Source organism: Pelodiscus sinensis, chromosome 5 (assembly GCF_049634645.1).
Source record: "Pelodiscus sinensis isolate JC-2024 chromosome 5, ASM4963464v1, whole genome shotgun sequence".
Taxonomy (NCBI): Eukaryota; Metazoa; Chordata; order Testudines; family Trionychidae; genus Pelodiscus; species Pelodiscus sinensis.
In genome coordinates, this window is record NC_134715.1 from 24,963,850 (window position 1) to 24,981,461 (window position 17,612).

Here is a 17,612-nt window from a genome sequence, read left to right on the forward strand (position 1 = left end):
ACCTTCTCTGTGCAAAATTTCTGAGAGACTTAATTGATGAACATTTGTAAAAAATGTTGAAATGTTTGAAAAAGTTTGAGATATTTGGAAAATAGGTTCTGTAGATACCCAATATATTTTATTATTTTTAAAATATGCTAATATATTAATAATAAAGTGCTAATGCTAAAAATTTTGCTTAAACTGCCTAAAACCCAGAATATTCACCAAACAAAACAGGATAAAATTATTTAAATTACCAAGCAGAAAGCTTTGATTTATCTTGCTGATTTTAATCAGTTTTTCTATTCATACTTGAGTTGTTTTTCTTAAATCGAAAGAACGTGGCTTTTCTTTCGATGGTGGAAAACCTCATTTTACGAGGAAGAACGCCTTTTTTCGAAAGTGTTCTTTCAAAAAAAGGCGTTCTTGAATGCTAACGGGTTTTTCGAAAGAGAGCATCCAGACTGCCTGGGTGCTCTCTTTCGAAAAAGCGGCTTGCTTTTTCGAAAGTACCGCTTGCAGTCTAGACGCTCTTTTTCGAAAGAGGCTTGCAGTCTAGACGTAGCCTAGGAGGGATATCTGGACTGGTGATATTACTGTTACAATAGGATCATTCAGAGATGAGTTGTCAGAGCTTTAACAATGAATGCATATTATTTTTCATTGGAAAGCAAACTAATGTTATTTTGATACAGGTATTATTATTGAATACTGGAAAAATATACCTCAGTCAGTGAACAGTCGTCCTCATCGTGCTTCCATCATTTCAGCTCTTAAAATGGCAGAAGATGATACCTATATGGGAGTATCGGATCATCAGGTAAGTTCTAATGCACAGTTGATGTCTTCTCAGGTTGCCAAAAGCATGTGAGTTTCTTTTGTATAGCTATCCTAGCTATTTGTTGTGTGCCCATTCCTATTGCACCTAAACTTTCTATGGTCTGACAAAATCAAAAGGAAAAATACCAGAACAAATCTGTCTGTAAATTTCTCCCACTATGGGACCCACTCCTTGATGTTTCCTGAATGATGTAAATGTGACTTTAAGAGAATTTCCTACATTTATTTTTATTTCCCAGCTGCGTGATCCAAACTTACACTGAAATTAATTCAGTGATAGCCATGACTGAATTAAGATAAGATCATATATATAGATATATGAATGCTCCTTTGTGTGCTTATCTAATGTAATATCAACCATAGTGTTCCTTCATTCACAACCATTTTGGTGAGACTCCAGAACTCCCAAACTCTTCACTGATCCAAAATAATGTTAGGTCACTATGTTTATAATTAATTCAGGTGGTGAGAACTGTGCTTGATTCAAAGGCTGCAATTAAAATTATGTTAACCTCTTAACGCTTAATATGCTAAGCGTTAAGTATATGCTAAGTGGATTACATTTGGCTCTTGCTTTGCCCAGTGCCAGAATACAGTATTGCCAGTACCAAACTTTCAAAAATCATGAGATTGACTTAAAAATAATGACATTTAACAATTACATTTGTTCTTTTTATTTGCCTTCTAGTTTTGGAACTTTCAGGGGTGTCTAGTCTGAGGTTACATTTTTAAGATTTTCTCCTTAGCTGTGACATCTAGAAACATATTTTAAAAAAATAAAAGTTCATAATCTTACGTATTCACCTGACTTCAGGGATTTAAGTGTTAGGGATGTAATATCCCAGTTAATAAGTTAACCGATTAAACATTAGGCTTGCCAAGCATATAACCAGTACCACATCATCCAGTCCAGGATCTCTTTTCTGTCATATTAAATGCTTTCTGAAGCAAATTTCTAGTTTTCTGAGGAGGTTATGTTTCCACATTTTTATTTCCAGATACTTTTTTTGTTTTGTGCTTATCCTTCTATTTGAAAAAATGATTAATTTAGGTGCATTACTATTTACAGTAGATCAGAGAGTTGGTTGTTAACTGTGTGTGTGTTTTTTTTTTTAAATTATGAATTGAGGATTTTTTAAGTTGAGCCCATGGAAGCTGCTACTTTGATCCTCAGTAAGGCCTTCGGCAAGTCACTGTAGGCTAGATTTTCAAGGACTCAGTGGCCACTATAGGGGCCAGATTTTCAAGAGTTCATTTTCCAAGCACTTTTGAATATTTGGCCTGCGGTGCATCCACTGCTTAGCAATCCCTTGCCTCGGAGCTGCAGTTTGCACTGGTCAAAGTGCTGAGCCCTGTCTACCAAATCCACTGGAGTTAGCATCAGTGGAATCGCACCTTTACAAGATGTATCAAAGTGTATTAGCATGAACGGGTCTTTACATTCTCTGAGATTTGGTTTATCCTACCTGTGAAACAGAAATAAGAATGCATACCTACCTCAGAGGTATATTGGGGGTCCTAATTAATATTTGCAAAGGGCTTTGAAATCCTCAGTTGAAAGATACTGTAGGGGTGTAAAAGTATTTTCGTGTATTAATAATCATGAACTCTGTTTCAATACAGATGTTTGCAATGGATCAGTTCATGGGAGTGAATGCACTATTTAATAATACGGGTTACATTACCTCAGATTTAGCACTACGAACAGGTAAGAGCCACTGCTATTTGGTCAAGGTGATTTGTGTGTGTGAGAGAGAGAGGGACAGAAGAAGGGGCGGAGAAGTGTTCTTTCACAGAGGATAGTTTGTTTATATATATTATTCTGTGTCATGAAACTCCTTGAAGTTAACACTTTTACGCAGTGGTGGGCAACCTGCAGCATGCAGGCCACACGCTGCTCGTCAGGGTAGGCTGCTGGGGGCCCACCAGACAGGTTGTTTATGTTGCGTCCTCAGGTACTGCTGCCAGCAGCTTCCATTTGCCGTGATTTGCCATTCCTGGTCAGGGGCAGGAAGCGGCTGCCAACAAATCTCTGCAGCCTGTGCTACTTCCTGCAGCTCCCGTTGGCAAAAAACAGTGCATCACAGCCAATGAGAGCTGCAGGCAGTCAGACCTGCAGATGCAAGGTAAACAACCTGTCTGGCAGCCCCCACAGCAGCTTACCCCAACAAGCCATGTGTGACCCATAGGCCGAAGGTTGCCCACCACTGCTTTTAAGAATTCCCCCAACCTCACTTATGAGAAGAATCAGAAGTTCAACTACTCAGGATAGATCTAAGCCTAAAATAGAAACTGAATGTTTCAGCCAGTTAAATGTTCTGATTGACCATAATCAGTAAATGATATATTGAATTTTAAAGCGACAGCAGCACTTTTTAGATGCCTCCAGTTGTTGAATTGCCTGCACCGTGTAACAGATACATTATTTGCATGTTATCTTGTGCTATGTTTTTCTTGTAGCATTTTTTTTAAGGGTATACGTTTCTTACTAATGAAATCTAAAGTGTATTTAGCTTCCTGTATCATATGAATCTGTTTTCCTTCTCAGTGACTTCTGTATTTCCTGTAAAGTGTTAGGTTGATATTAAAAGCACCTCACAGTTTCCTGAATGTTGACACAATATTGAGAATAGGGTCATATTCTAAAACACGCACACATATGCTCCCTCCCCCCAATCTGTGCAGAAAAAGAAAGATTATTTTGCGTCAGTATGCAGTTCAATTATCCCTTGTGGGGGATTGATTTAAGAGTGTTGAAATTTCTTGGCAGAGAGGAGGAGAAGAATAAACATGTAGTGATTAATACTACCTAGTAATTTGTTGTTGGAGGTTTTTTTAAATGTCATTTGTCAATATTACTTTTAATTTGAAAGTAGAAGTCCTGAGTATCCCCTGTGCAGTGTATTGGATTAAAAGATTTGGAGGAGAAAAGAACTCTGAATCCTTGACCAGTAAATATCTTTGCTGCTGATCTCCATTGCAGCATATGTGCCGTCATCATGTTCTGATGATCCATTTCCATTCACATTCTGTCAAGACATATCTGGTACTTTTCACATTGCAGGTTGCTTTGTAACACAGAAACAAAAGTGCAGTTTGTTGGATTCATTTACAAATTTGACAGAAATAAAGGACATAACGATAAAATACATCCTTGTGCAGACGGTTGTGTAAATCCCATTAAAACTCAATTTTAAGGGCTTAAGTTGTGCTTTTCTGCACAGAGGTAAATGTTTGTCTAAAAGAATAATATATACATATTTTTGAGAATACCACAGAGGTTAGGAATTTGTTATTGGTTTAGTATGATCTATTGTAAATCACTCTACTTCTTCTTAGGATGAGTATGAGTACAACAGAGTCAGGAATTGCTAACAGTGCAAATGACATTGCTTCAAGAAAAATTATTTCTCTGGGCAGCAAATCTCTTAACTTGCAAACATTCAATAAACAGTTTTTGCCTAAGTCTCAGTGGGCAGCATCTGGTTACTAGTTTGATACGGCTCTGAGTAGCAGGTCCTATGTATGGCATTATCAGTCTTGCATATGTCTCTGAGTCTTTCTGTAGTGATACACTTCTTACTAATTTTTAGTTTATGGGAGTACCCAACTTCACTCCATACAGATGAGTTAACACAATTATTTCAGACACAGAAAATTGATTTTTCAGACATTTGTGCCCTGTCTCTACTAGACAAGGATGTTTTTAAAACCATAAGGGGGATACTAGGGTTCATCTAGACAAGCTAACACATGATAAAACAACAGTTCATCCTCTAATAACTGCTAACATGTTTATTTCGTGACTGCCTTCTCCTCTTTCAGTACTTTTCTTTGCGCTGTCCGTTTCTACAAGATTAATGACAAGTTTGTCTGGGTATGATAGGGAACTGCTTGAGTATTTATCACAAGAAAACATTATAATTAATTTCAGAAGTGCCAATCACCCCTATCTTGCACTGATTTTGTCATAGTCATTCAAGTTGAAAAATGTCACCATAACAAGTAATTGAGTAATGCTACCATAGAAAACCATGGCGCATTAGTTTCCATCTGTTCCTTTGAATTGTGGTGTTCTCATTATTATGAATCTACTTTTTTAGCCACATTTTAATACAATATGGTGAGATGAGGATTGTATTTTAACTATTGAAAACAGGAATTAATACTCTTCTCTAATCAGTCGAGATTACTTGCTCTTCTGTAGTGGATTTTCAAAAGTGCTCATCCTTGGTTCAGTTCAGTTCTGATTGAAATCTCTGGGGTATTTTACAATTTAAATTCCATCAGGGCAAAGTTAAGTCAACACAGAGTGCTTTGGGAAATCCCTTCCTATTTTTGTTTATGCGTCTGTGTCAGTCAATCCATCTAAGAAAGTGATCCTCCACAGGCCTGAGTAGGGAGAAATTGAGGTGGGAGGTGTCGAAGAAAGAATTTATCACTCATGAAGTGATCTACCCAGTAAAGGTATTGAAGAATCAAGGCAGCTAATATCTGCCAGTGATGATGCAGCCTCAGCACCTAAAAATCTTTCAGCCACCCATGGACAATGGCTGAGTTACTGATTTGACAAGGAGCAGGCTTAATGCATAACCATGGATTGTGGTGCCATTTGAGTGTCCTTTAAACAATGAATAAAAAACTAGGGAGTGGAGGGACTTTCTGACAAGTAGCTGTGTGTTTGGTTGTAAATATGGAGTGGAGGGGCAGAGCCCTTTTGGGTAATTTACACTCAGGGTGCAGGGGCTGCAGTTTTTGCTGGTTCTCGACTGTCTCCTCCTAACTGTGAAAGCAGGTTAGGGACCATTCACAATCTTTCCCACAGCACATAGGCAAAAAAACGTGTGCAGCCGAGTGACAGTTTGGGGAGCATGTCTGCATCAGCTAAGGGGAAGAGGTGATTTTATGACCTCTATTTAAGACCATCATCTCCAGTGTAAATTAAAGCTTCCATTGTACAGCAGAAGACAGACCACGCCTGCTAATCTGAAGCTCTCAACAGTTGAGTAGGGGTGTGTGGAGGTGTCGGTGGGGGGTGTTCATTCAGTAGGAGGGCAGAAGGAGAAAAGGAACATGCTCTCTAAACAAGGGACTGATATCACCACTAGAGAGAGAAGACTGGCTGGAGGAGAGGGGCAGGACAGGCTTGCCTTCTCCCAACACAATAGCCAAAACCCCAAAAGCATCTCAGAAGTGAGGAGAACTCTGAGAGGGAGAAGGATTGCGTGTAGGTTTTGTTATCTAACCTAAATCTATAACTCTTGTGCTGCCTATGAGAGTGTGTGTGTGTATGTGTGTTTAAAAAGTTCCTTGGCTTTAACTGTCATGTGTCCCTGAGGAGAGAAACTATACATCAAAAGTGCCTACAAGGTTACAACTCTGGGAAGAACATTTATAAGCTACAGGATGGATCAGGAGGGTTAAGATGCTGACTCCCAGGTGTGGGCAGCTGTTCGATGGGGTTCCACTGCCAATGAGGTGTCAGACCAGATGTGTTCACCTGGTAGTACACACGAGTGACCTAGAACAAGGGAAAGTGATCAGTCACTACCCAGGTCCAAACAACCTAGCAGCATGTGATATCCAAAGGATGGGTTTAATATAGCCTCCTGGTAACCATCCACTAGCCAGGCATGATCCAAGGATTTAAAATTAATTGATTCAGGCATTAACTAGCCAGGCGATTGCCTAGAAAAATCCACCAGTCCTGCAACTCTGCCAGACTTGTCTGGTCCATGCCTCAGGGAAACCCACCAATCTCAGAAACCCCATGCTTCTTGGCATTTCTTTGGTAGGGCAGTGGCCCTGTCCTGAAGATGTGTTCTCCCCCAGAATGTATGTGCTAGAGCAGTTTCTGAGAGAGTAAAAAAAAGAGGGATGTAGCCCTGAGAGGTAGTAAAAACCATTAGATCTGTGACTCAAGCATGAGAGGAAGGAAGGGGAGTGAAGAAACACAGCAGTTGAAGGAGATGAAGGAAGTAGGCCTGTGACTCAGACCGAAGGGCAAGTAGTGGGATAGCAGTTAATCTGAATTGAGGGAGGTGAGAGGAAGGAAAAGGAAGCTAGGTAAATAGCTAGGCTGAAAATCAAAATGTTGCTGATCTGCTGCAAAAAGTATTCCTATTAGATGGCTGTAAATATCAAATACAACGCCCTGCTGTTTGCACTAGGAGTGTCAGGCAAATCATGAGGAATTGTGATGGTAGAACTTGGCCTTTTGTGGGAGTGAAATTCATTCCTGTGCAGAGGGATAATGCCCATGCACACTTCAGTCCTCACAGTGGGGCTAAAGTACCATTTAAGTGGTACACAGGGATGAATTTAATCCATACAGCATAGAATTCTGGGTAACATATGCTAATTATACATTATGCATTTTGAAAATGTAGGAGTGCAAATGAAGTGAAGACATTTAGTGTCATGTTTGGTGCTATGAAGTTTTATGGCCGATTAACATTTATAAATTATTCATTTGTTTGAATGAAATGTGCAGGAGATGGCGCTTTCTTGAAAGCTTGTACCAAATTGTGGAAAAAATCTCTCACATGTGATGGAGACTTGTAATGTCTTCAGCTCAAGGAGCATGCTGATTGCTGCTTCTTGCAGCTCCCATTGGCCAGGAACGCTGAATCACAGCCATGGAGAGCTGTGGGAAGGCTGGGCCTACGGACGCGCAACATAAACAAACTGTCTTGTAGCCTATCAATGGATTACCCTGATGAGCAATATGCTGACATTTGCTGACTCCTCTTCTATACATTAAAATAATCAAAACTCAAGCCAAAACAACTTCCCTAAACAAAACACTACTCTGCACTCATTCTTTCCCCAGGCAAGAGTTTGAGAGAGAATGACCCGCAGAAGACAAATATTAAATGCATTGTTTGATGTATCACAGGACAGAGCTCAGACACTACCATGATGAGTGTTTTAAGAACCCATATAGAATAGAATCTTTTTGAGTATGCTTAGGGCATTAATGTTGGGAAGTTAATTAACTGACTTTTTTTTTTTAAATAACATTTCTTAATAAACATGACAGCACTACGCCAGAATGACTTATTTCTGCAGGGGTTTTTTTTTTTTTTCCCCAGTCAATCAGGTTCAATAATCTAAATTTTACTGGTGGAAAGAAGGTGCAATGCCAGGTCTACTTTGTTTAAACAAGGCTATGGCTCATACAGTCTGACTAAGCTATAGCAAGCCATTATGCCAGCCTTTCTACATTTCTGATAGTTTTTTTTTCTTTTTTGCTTTCTCTCAGTTTTAACATTTCAAGCGTCCAAAGTCACATTCTTAGTATTTTCATCTACTACTATTATAACAGTTAAAAAGGGACCCTATGTTACAGAGAAAGAGAATATGTAAAACAGTCTATCACTCTGTATTTATTAAAACCTTTAGTAATCAGAATGTTCACTTGTGTTCTAGAATGCAAATAAAATATTTAATTACATAGGAAGAATATAATCCCAAAGTCCCTATTTGTTACTTTGTCCAACTTAAACATTAATGTTTATAGTTAGTTGTTTGTAAAGGGAGCTATAGATTCAAGATTGTCATTGCTGATCTTTGTAATGTATCTTTGGCATGAAGACAACTACCGAGTCAACTGATTTTGACAGATAAGCAGTGAGGGTACCTAATAGATCTGCAAGGTAGAGTATTTCCTTTTTTATTTTGAGAAGATTCTATGTGATATTTTTATTGAAATAAAAAGTATTTTATTAAAATGGAATGGTCACAGTGCCTGGGTTAAGACCTAACACAATCACGCTACTACAGATAACCAAACCTATAGTATTTCAAACCGTCAGTGAGTATCAGGCTCAGCAGTCAGGGTGCAGAAAGATTAATGGTATGCTTCTAAGCTCTCCCGACTGGACATGTTGAAACAAAAGGCTACTGCTAGTGGATTGTGAAGTTGTTCAGCATATGGACATGCTGCTCTGATGAGCTCCTCGATCTTGTCATTTCCTCAGTGGGGTATGGAAATACCCATACACTCTGCTAAATTACTGTGGTTTGGTTCCTTTTGGTGAGGTTCTGATGTCCTGGGAGTTCTGATAGCCTTTTTGGATCTGTCTTTCTCTTGGCTGTAGAAAGAAAGTGATGGTATCCACTTGTGGCACCAAAATGATATGCAATTCATATTAGATTGTGCAGATCTTCCTAAAATTATTCCTTTATTACAGACTTTGATAAACCACTGATTGTTAACATTATTAACATTTAAATGTTATCAGTCATATGAGTTAACACCCTATTAAGATGAAGGGGCAGTTTATACCTCTCAGAAGGTTTTTTCAGGCTTTTCTATAAACTCCTGAAAGCATCCCTGCATTAGTAACACTTGGTTTACTTTTTTTTTTTAAATGCTCTTCCCAACTTCAAGGCCAAGAGCTGAACTTTCCCTTCTCACAGCTGAGAATCTGAACAAGATGGCAAGCAGTGGTCCTCGTTTGTTCAACTTACCTCCTTCCAATTTAAGCCCTTATTGCACTGAATTCTGTGCTCAAATGCCATGCAATGGCTTCAGTGAGAATTTCTCACTCAGGGCCTGCTCCAAGGCCATTGAAATCAGTGGAAAGATTCCCATTGCTTTCATTGAGCTTTGATCAGGGTTATTAAGGTTAAATTGACTTCTCTTCAGAAGTATAGCATGAACTTGTGCATCACTTAGGTCCTCCAAACAGGGCTTGGGTTAAGTAGGGCTTAAGTGGTGCATAGACCTTGTATTGGCTCAGTGCGCAGGGATAGATTTTATCCACAGCATCAGATTATGGGCCTTTTAAGTCAGTTGGATTCTTGACATTGATACTAGAGAAGCAGACCCATATATCTGATGGTGCACGAGTAAAATTTTTGAAAGTGTGTACATGATTTAGGCTCCTAAGTCCCATTTTCAGGAGTGAGTTGGGACTCTTGAGGGGAATCCTAAGGACCTAATTCCACTTTAATAAACTTCAATCCAAAATTTAGATCCTCAAAAATCTGGGTTACTTTCCCCCTGGCGCTCTAGGTACCCAAAGTCCCTAGACACCTATCTTTTCCATTGGTAAAGTCCCCACCATGCTTCCATTTCTGGCAGTGGACAAGAGCACAGCCACCCATTTGCTGGCACCACCAAGTATGTTGGTGACTAATTCACACTCCAGTGGGATTCATAAATTAGTTGTTTCCCAGTTTATCTTGTCTGTAGACCTATTCTGGTGGTCATGCTCGGATGCTGCTTTTGAGTACAGGATCAGGCTCGGCAGAAAACACGGCCAAGGAGAGGGTGGCAAGGTATGAAATACTAAATGCAAAAATACTCATTAGAGCAGAGACAGGAACTTGGGTCTCCTATCTCCCAGGGGAGTGCCCTGTCAGTCCACCTTTCATTAACTGTGATGCAGTGAGTATTGAATTGTTTCATACCAAGCAGAATGGCTTCAATAGGCGAGGTTGAGAAAGACCCACCACAGCATGCCCCATAGCTTGGTGGCTCGGGCCCTCGTTTTGTATGAGTGACCTAGTAACAAATCCTTGCTCCGCACTAGGCCGAGGGGGGAATTGAATGGTGGGTCTCACATAATGCAGGGGAGGGATAGCTCAGTGGTTTGAGCATTGGCCTGCTAAACCCAGGGTTGTGAGTTCAATCCTCAAAGAGGCTATTTAGGGATTTGGGGCAAAAATTGTCAGGGATGGTACTTGGTCCTGCTGTGAAGGCAGGGGACTGGACTCAATGACCTTTCAAGGTTCTAGGAGATAGGTAATCTCCATTAATTTATTTAATTTAAGGCTCTAACTGTAGGCTAGAGTTTGCCAGCAACCGCCTCCGTTTTCCTGGAAACACATGTGACCTAAAATATGGGTCTAATTCCAGGAGAGGGTTCATAGCTGTTAATCCTGAGTCAAGTGAGGTGTCACTCTTCAGTCCTGAGTTAGAATCCTTTAACTCCTTTGGGGGACAGGGCTTTGGCCACCCAGCTCTCTGACATTTCCTACTAGCCCACTTGAGCAACTTTCTGCCCAGCTTTCTGGCTTCTGTGAATCTCTTTTTAGGCACCTAATTCTGCCCCCAGGCATTGTATATGGAACCTGGATGGCTAGCTAAGGGTTGTGAATTCCACTTGGTGGTAGGTTGCTAAAACGTTCCAGCTCTCAGTCATAGTCTCTTTGCAAATCCCACCCTTCAGAGCCTAAGGCTATGTCTACACTGTACAACTTACATTGGTGCAGCTGTGCTGCTGTAAGGTGTGTTGTGTAGCGGCTCTTTATTGCCAGCAACAAAACAAAACCACCTTCAACAAGGGTTGATAGTTTCGTGGATGGGATCACAACTTCTGCCAATGAAGCACTGTCCACACTGGCTCTTTTCATCATTAAAGCTTTTGTTGTTCAGTGAGGTGTTTTTTCACGTCCCTGAGTGACATTAGTATTAACAACATCTAAAGCTCATTGAAAGTTAATGGTGCCCCAAGTCACTTTTCAGTATAAAACTTAGGCATATTTGAAAATGTCACTCCTGTGTCTTTTTAGAAGATCTAATTTAGCCCTCAGGCTTCTTTATGTTATGCTGATATAAATCAGAGTTGCATTGTTATGTTTGTTGTTTTTTTTAGCAGATGGACCATATCTTCAGATCATAGAACAGCCTAAACAGGTAAGAGGAATACTGCATTTTGAAAAGTCTTTTGGGTGGATGTGTAAGCATATTGTGAGTGTCCAGCTGTAATCCAAGATGGAAAGATGCTGAATAATGTATTTCATTATAAAGCATTTTGAACTAATAGGAAGTGTGGTGCATTATTAGCAGGGTTTGGTTTTTTTTTTTTTTTTTTTTTTTTTTTTTTATCCTTTTATAGCAAGGTCATTTCCTGTTTCATTCTGTTGTTATCTTTGGTCATCTCTCTGAAAGTGACACAGGACAAAAACAAATCTGAGGATTAAATTAAATGCATTTTACTAACAATAGAAAACATTTCCACCTAGGATGAAAATTAAAATGGATTATGATAGGATAATATCCCAGCGTGTGAAATGAACATGAGTCGATGAAATATTTATGGAAAATTTATAGGGTTTTTTTTTTCATATTTCTTGCTAAAATGAAAAAAAACACATATAATGGCTCTTTTCCACACACTTTTCAAAACCCTTGCAAGAAACTCATGATTTGTATAGTTCTGCAGGATTCTTTTTGTCATACTCTTGGTAACACTGAATACCACAAAGATAAATGAAGAAAATTTGGGGGATGCAATTTTTGTACAAGCAAAGAACAATACTTTTCACTCCTCTGTCGGTATGATTTTCAGCTGACTGCACTGCTTGGGCTTCCTGCAGGTGAGGTGCATGGGAGTTGCTGGGATAGAAACTACCTTCCCACCATAGGCAAAGGCGCAGAGTGATATTCCAGCCTCACTGTTGGAATTGTGTCTTCAGCCCTTCTAAGCATTTGCACAAAATCCTACATCTGGTGATTCCTCCTTTGGCCAACACAGTACGGAGAACCTTTCCCTACCCCTCCCACAGAGTCACATACAGGGCCAGGTAGTGATGCTCTTATGTGGGTACGTGAAGATATGGAAGTGATCAAAGACTCCCCCACCATGGGCTTGTCACAGTACAATTCGTGCATGTGGAAGTTCAATGACTGCTCACTCAAGGCCCGTCTAGAGACATACCTCAGCCCAAAGGGAGATGAGGGAAGGTGGATCCCTGAAGCTGGCCTGACACACTAAGGGGATGCACAATGCATTCAGTGAAGTGTCCATGCTGAGGATGTTAAAATGCAGATAATCAGCTAATCGATTAGTTGATTGGGGGAGGGGAGGAGTAAGAGACGCTTGCTACTCCCACTGCAGCTCTGCAGTTTAAATGTAGTAGGAGCTGGGCTGTGTAGTTTAATTGTTGTAGAGGCAGCAAAGAGTGGGGGAGGGAGCGACTAGTTGAGTATTGACTCAGCTACCTGGTAAGCCTAGGTTTATTGGGCAGCTGAATACTCGACTCGTCGCTTACACTCCTAGTGCCCTGCTGCTTCTCAACAGTCCCAATTGCCAAGATGTGCCTTAAATACATGATTGAGTTTACCATATGCAAACAGTGAGTTTACAGTGGCTGTAAAATGGCCACCCTGCCTACGGCTCTCGTCATAGAGAGGCCCCGAGGTGAACCACTGTAAGTTTTGTATTTCGGTGGTGAGAGGTGAGCCATTGACTGAGCACTGTGCACATAGTCTCCTCATCAGTCACACATAGGTCAGTGAAGGGGGGCAGGGCAAGGCTGGGTAGGTACGGTCATACAGGCAATAACATAGATCCAGCGGCCCTGGCAGCCCGCAGTAGCTTTGGTGTGGCTTCTTTGCGGCCCTAGCCCTGGGTTCAGGAGTGAATTTCATCCCTGACCGCCACAACCCCAACCGCCACTTGGGTGCCTGGCAAGCTGGAAGCCCAATTGCTCTGCTTTAATGTGTTGAAGTGAATTTTACCCTGTGAGTGTTTCATGAGTATCAGTTTGTTCTGTGGGCATGTGAGTGAAAGTCAAGCATTGTATGAGGGACAAGTATTTAAACAGCAAAGACTTTAGCAGGATAGATATTGTGGAGACTTTGAGGTTGATTACTCATTTGAAGAGTAATTGTGTGAGCATTGTGAATAGCTGTGGGCTGACTCTCTTGCATTCAGAGAAACCCGGTGTCAGAGATCTGCAGCATGATCCTGCTGTGCAAGTTTTGCCTGCAGAGAGCCTACTTGGCAGATGGCTGCGCTTCCTAGAATCACACTGAACGCAACAGAGTTCTGTTAATTACGGGTTTGGGGCCTAAGAGGGGAAACCTTCCTGACTGAAAGTGTCAGAGAGTTTGTAACGCTGCGTTTGTTACGCTGCAGTTAAAGGTGTGATATCATTTATTTAAAATAGATCCTATTAAATACCACTATATCCCAAATTCCCCATTCTCCCTTCATGATGACTTTCAGTTTCAGTAAATTTTGCCGTTCTTCATATGTCAGTGACTATAGCAGGGATGGGGAACCTTTTTCCTATCCGGGGCCACTGACCCTCAGAAAAAATTAGTTGCAGGTCACATATAGTCCCACAAGGGAAGGCACAGAGGTTCAGGTCAACAATGAGGGGTGCAGGTGCAGAAGGAGGTTCCAGGCTGGGGCAGATGATGGGAGTGTGTGAGGGGATAGGAGGAGTTCAGGGCTCTGAGAGGGAGATTGAGAGTGGGGGAGGGAGGCTCAGGCCTGGGGCAAGAGGTTGGGATGCAGAAGGGGATTCAGGGCGCTTATCTTAGGCAGCTCCTGTTTGGTGGTGCAGCAAAACTAAGGCAAGCTTCCCACCTGTCATGGCCCCGCACCACTGCCACTCCCAGAAGCAGCAGTGTCCAGCACGTCCCTGTGGCCCTTGGTGGGAGGAAATGGCTCCATGTGCTATCCTTGCCTACAGGCACCGCACCCCCAGCTCCCAGTGGCCGTGATTCCTGGCTTGTAGGAGCTGTGGGGGAAATGCCTGCAGGCAGAATGCAGGGCTTGCTGGGCTGGATCCAGCCCAGAGACTTGCTGGGCTGGATCAAATTAAGCAGGGGATCAGGAGACCCCTGGAATATAGCAATTAATTTGAACTGTCTTGTTTAACTTTCTCTCTGATAGAAAAAAATCATTTGACATCTTTTGTTTGTTAACATCAGTGGTATTGTGTTAATTGATAGATTTGAGGATCTGACTATTTGTGTATATTCCTAACCTCAGAATCAGAGATAGTGTTATCAGAAATACAGTGGTGTGGTTATTACTGTGGAAGGCTGACTTTCCAATGGCAACCTCTGTAGGCAGGCAGAGTTCCTATGCAAAAATTTGCAGTCTCCCCTCATTTTTTTATGTCCAGTGTAAAAGTAATCTCATAGTAAATGTGAATTATTTTGTGTAGGTTTCCTAACTGGAACACTTTGCACTCCTTCTTGACCCCCTCCCCTGCCCTTATAGAAATAGCAAGGTGGTGGGGGAGGAGAAGAAGTGTTCCTAAACACAGTTCATCATCTCAGGGGTTTGGTTCACCAGAAACTTCCTTGTTTTTGAATTTGCTTTGGTTCCTATATGGAACAAATTTCTTAGCAAACCAAAGATCCCTGGAAAACTTATTTTAGAAATACCAAAATATGATGATCCTGACATGAAATGTGAAATTAATATTCTTGTTGGTTTCATGGCTACTATTCTGCAAACGGGAGAATTCCTGGTTTTCCCCCTACCCTCTACTTTTCCTGCACTGTTGAAGCTCCTCATCTGTCTCTTCGCGTCCCCTGATTGCTACCATGATGGAGAGAGTGGACTGATCTATACTACCAGGGTAGATCAATCCTAGTTACGCAACTTCAGCTACATGAATAATGTAGCTGAAGTCAACATACTTAGATCTACTTACCACGGTATCTTTACTGTGGTGTGTCTACAGGACACACTCTCTTGTTGACTCCTCTCATGCTTCTTGTTGAGGTGGAGTACTGGAATCGATGCTAAAGCGATCAACAGTCGATTTATCACATATGTTCTTAATTCAATAAATTGATGACTGCTAGATTGATCTCTACCCATCGATCAGGCCAATACCCAGTTTCTTCACTACTCTAAATCCTTCATCCATCTTCTGACCCGTTTCTGGAGTACAAAGGAATCCTAAACCTAAATCTATTTAGTAAAATCATGTTAATATTGGGAAAAGAGATTCCTGTTGCCAGTCTTTATGTAAATGAGAATAAAAGTGTCTTTCACCCATGTAGAAGTATGTAGAGAGTGTTTTAAGAATTAGAAGCCATAACATTTCAAGTTATCAATAGTTGTTTTAAAGTAATGATTTTCAATTTTTTTTTTTAAATCTCTACAGAGGGGGTTTCGTTTCAGATATGTATGTGAAGGACCATCACATGGTGGACTTCCTGGTGCTTCTAGTGAAAAGAACAAAAAGTCATACCCTCAGGTCAAAGTAAGTTCATAATACATTAATTATTTAAAAATGTGATTGTGAGTGCCACACAAGAAACCCTTAGAAGAGTTGTTAGCACATTACCATAAATTTGTTCGAAGTTATTCAGAACTGTGTATTTCAATGCTGATTTTTAAATTCTGAGACTGTTACACAAATAAGGCACTAGCTGGTTTTTTTTGTTTTGTTTTTGGCTAGTGAAAATTCTTCCCATAAATTAAAAAGAATCTGCTGAATGTCTTTGGTCCCTCACAAACTAACCTTGTGTGTTTAAACTGGTAAGTTTTTAAGAACAGAAATTAGCACAAGGCTTCTGAAACTAATTTTTTTCCCCTAAAAAAAAAAAAGAGGTCATATAATCTTTCCAGATGTTTGCTTGTACTCGCTGTGGTGGTGATGGTGATTGAAAGCACATAGTGCAGCTAGTGCCTTTGGGACCAGGTTTTTTTTTAAAAATGGATGCCTAAAGTGAAGGGTACTGCAAAGACAGATTGACTCAAACAGGAGTTGGACAAGGCTCATAATGCAGTGTTTCTCAAGCAGCTTAGTCTTTATTATTAAAAACCATCAATCAAAGAAACAAATCTATAATGTCAGGGTTGAGATTATAGCAGCACTAAAGTTAAGAAACCTCTCATCTTAAAGCTCCCTCAGCAATCACATTCTCCTTATATTGCAGGGGAAAGATATGCTATATTTTATTTAAGCTTTCTGAGCTCATGAATTATGATCCATTGACTTTAGTGAGGGAAGCATTCATTTGTTCTTCACAGAGTGGGTTCCAAGTTACCCATAGCAGTATCACTAACAAAAGTCTGTATGATTACGTCTACACTGGCATGATTTTCTGGAAATGCTTTTAACGGAAAAGTTTTCCGTTAAAAGCATTTTTGGAAAAGCGCGTCTAGATAAGCAGGACGCTTTTCCGAAAAAGCACTTTTTGCGGAAAAGCGTCCGTGGCCAATCTAGACGTGCTTTTCTGCAAAAAAGCTCCGATCGCCATTTTCGCGATCGGGACTTTTTTGCAGAAAACAGAACTATACTGTCTACACTGGCCTTTCAGGCAAAAGTCTTTCGGAAAAAGACTTTTGCCCGAACGGAAGCAGCATAGTTTTTTTGGAAAAGCACTGATGATTTTACATTAGATCGTCAGTGCTTTTCCGGAAAAACTTGCCAGTGTAGACACAGCCTATTAGTATGGCTGTGTGTAATTTCTGTATCTTTCCACTAGAGATGTGCCCATTAAGAGCAAGAATTAATCGCTTTTTAACTCGTGAATTCTTTCCTCCTTCCTACTCCTTTGTGCATTAAAGATGAGCTTCTGCATTGGGCTGTGTTTGGTGTGCATTCTGTTGCCTATGCTCTGTTCATCTGCGCATTTTGGGAGAAATTAGGGTTTAGAACAATTGTATCTCCACTCTGAGTTAGAATGAGCATCAGTCAATTAATAAGCACCAAATCTTACAGCCTCAGGTGTTAGTCTGGTAAATTGGAAACCATAGTTTCGTGTAGCTGTGCAAAACTATTTTGAAAAGTTTCCAGCTCTGGCAAAGAATCAGCTCCCTTTCCCCTGCACATGATGATGGCAATGAGACAGTGAAAAATATTTCATTTGCAGGTTTAGAAATAAAATTACCTATCCCAGCAAAGGGATCTTTGAAGGCTGATTCAATGTCTCTTGATCATTGATAAGATTAACTGGTGGATTACATAGTAATATTGGATCTTGGATAGTGTCATATGCAATGGGAAGCAGCGTGTGGAAAAGATTTAGTCAGAAAACAAGCTGGAAGACAGAATGTCAAGTACTTCAGTCTTTC

The 17,612-nt window shown here is 40.6% G+C and overlaps 1 protein-coding gene across 1 annotated transcript in view; it reads left to right on the plus strand.

Moving 5' to 3' along the window:
• Positions 1 to 17,612, plus strand: part of NFKB1 (nuclear factor kappa B subunit 1) — a 100,459-nt gene that overhangs the window by 18,070 nt on the left and 64,777 nt on the right. The window contains exons 2-5 of the mRNA XM_014575416.3: positions 678 to 802; positions 2,446 to 2,530; positions 11,430 to 11,470; positions 15,694 to 15,792. Of these exons, the coding sequence (XP_014430902.1) occupies positions 761 to 802; positions 2,446 to 2,530; positions 11,430 to 11,470; positions 15,694 to 15,792 (267 nt within the window). The 5' untranslated portion in view covers positions 678 to 760. The remainder of the gene's footprint in view (positions 1 to 677; positions 803 to 2,445; positions 2,531 to 11,429; positions 11,471 to 15,693; positions 15,793 to 17,612) is intronic.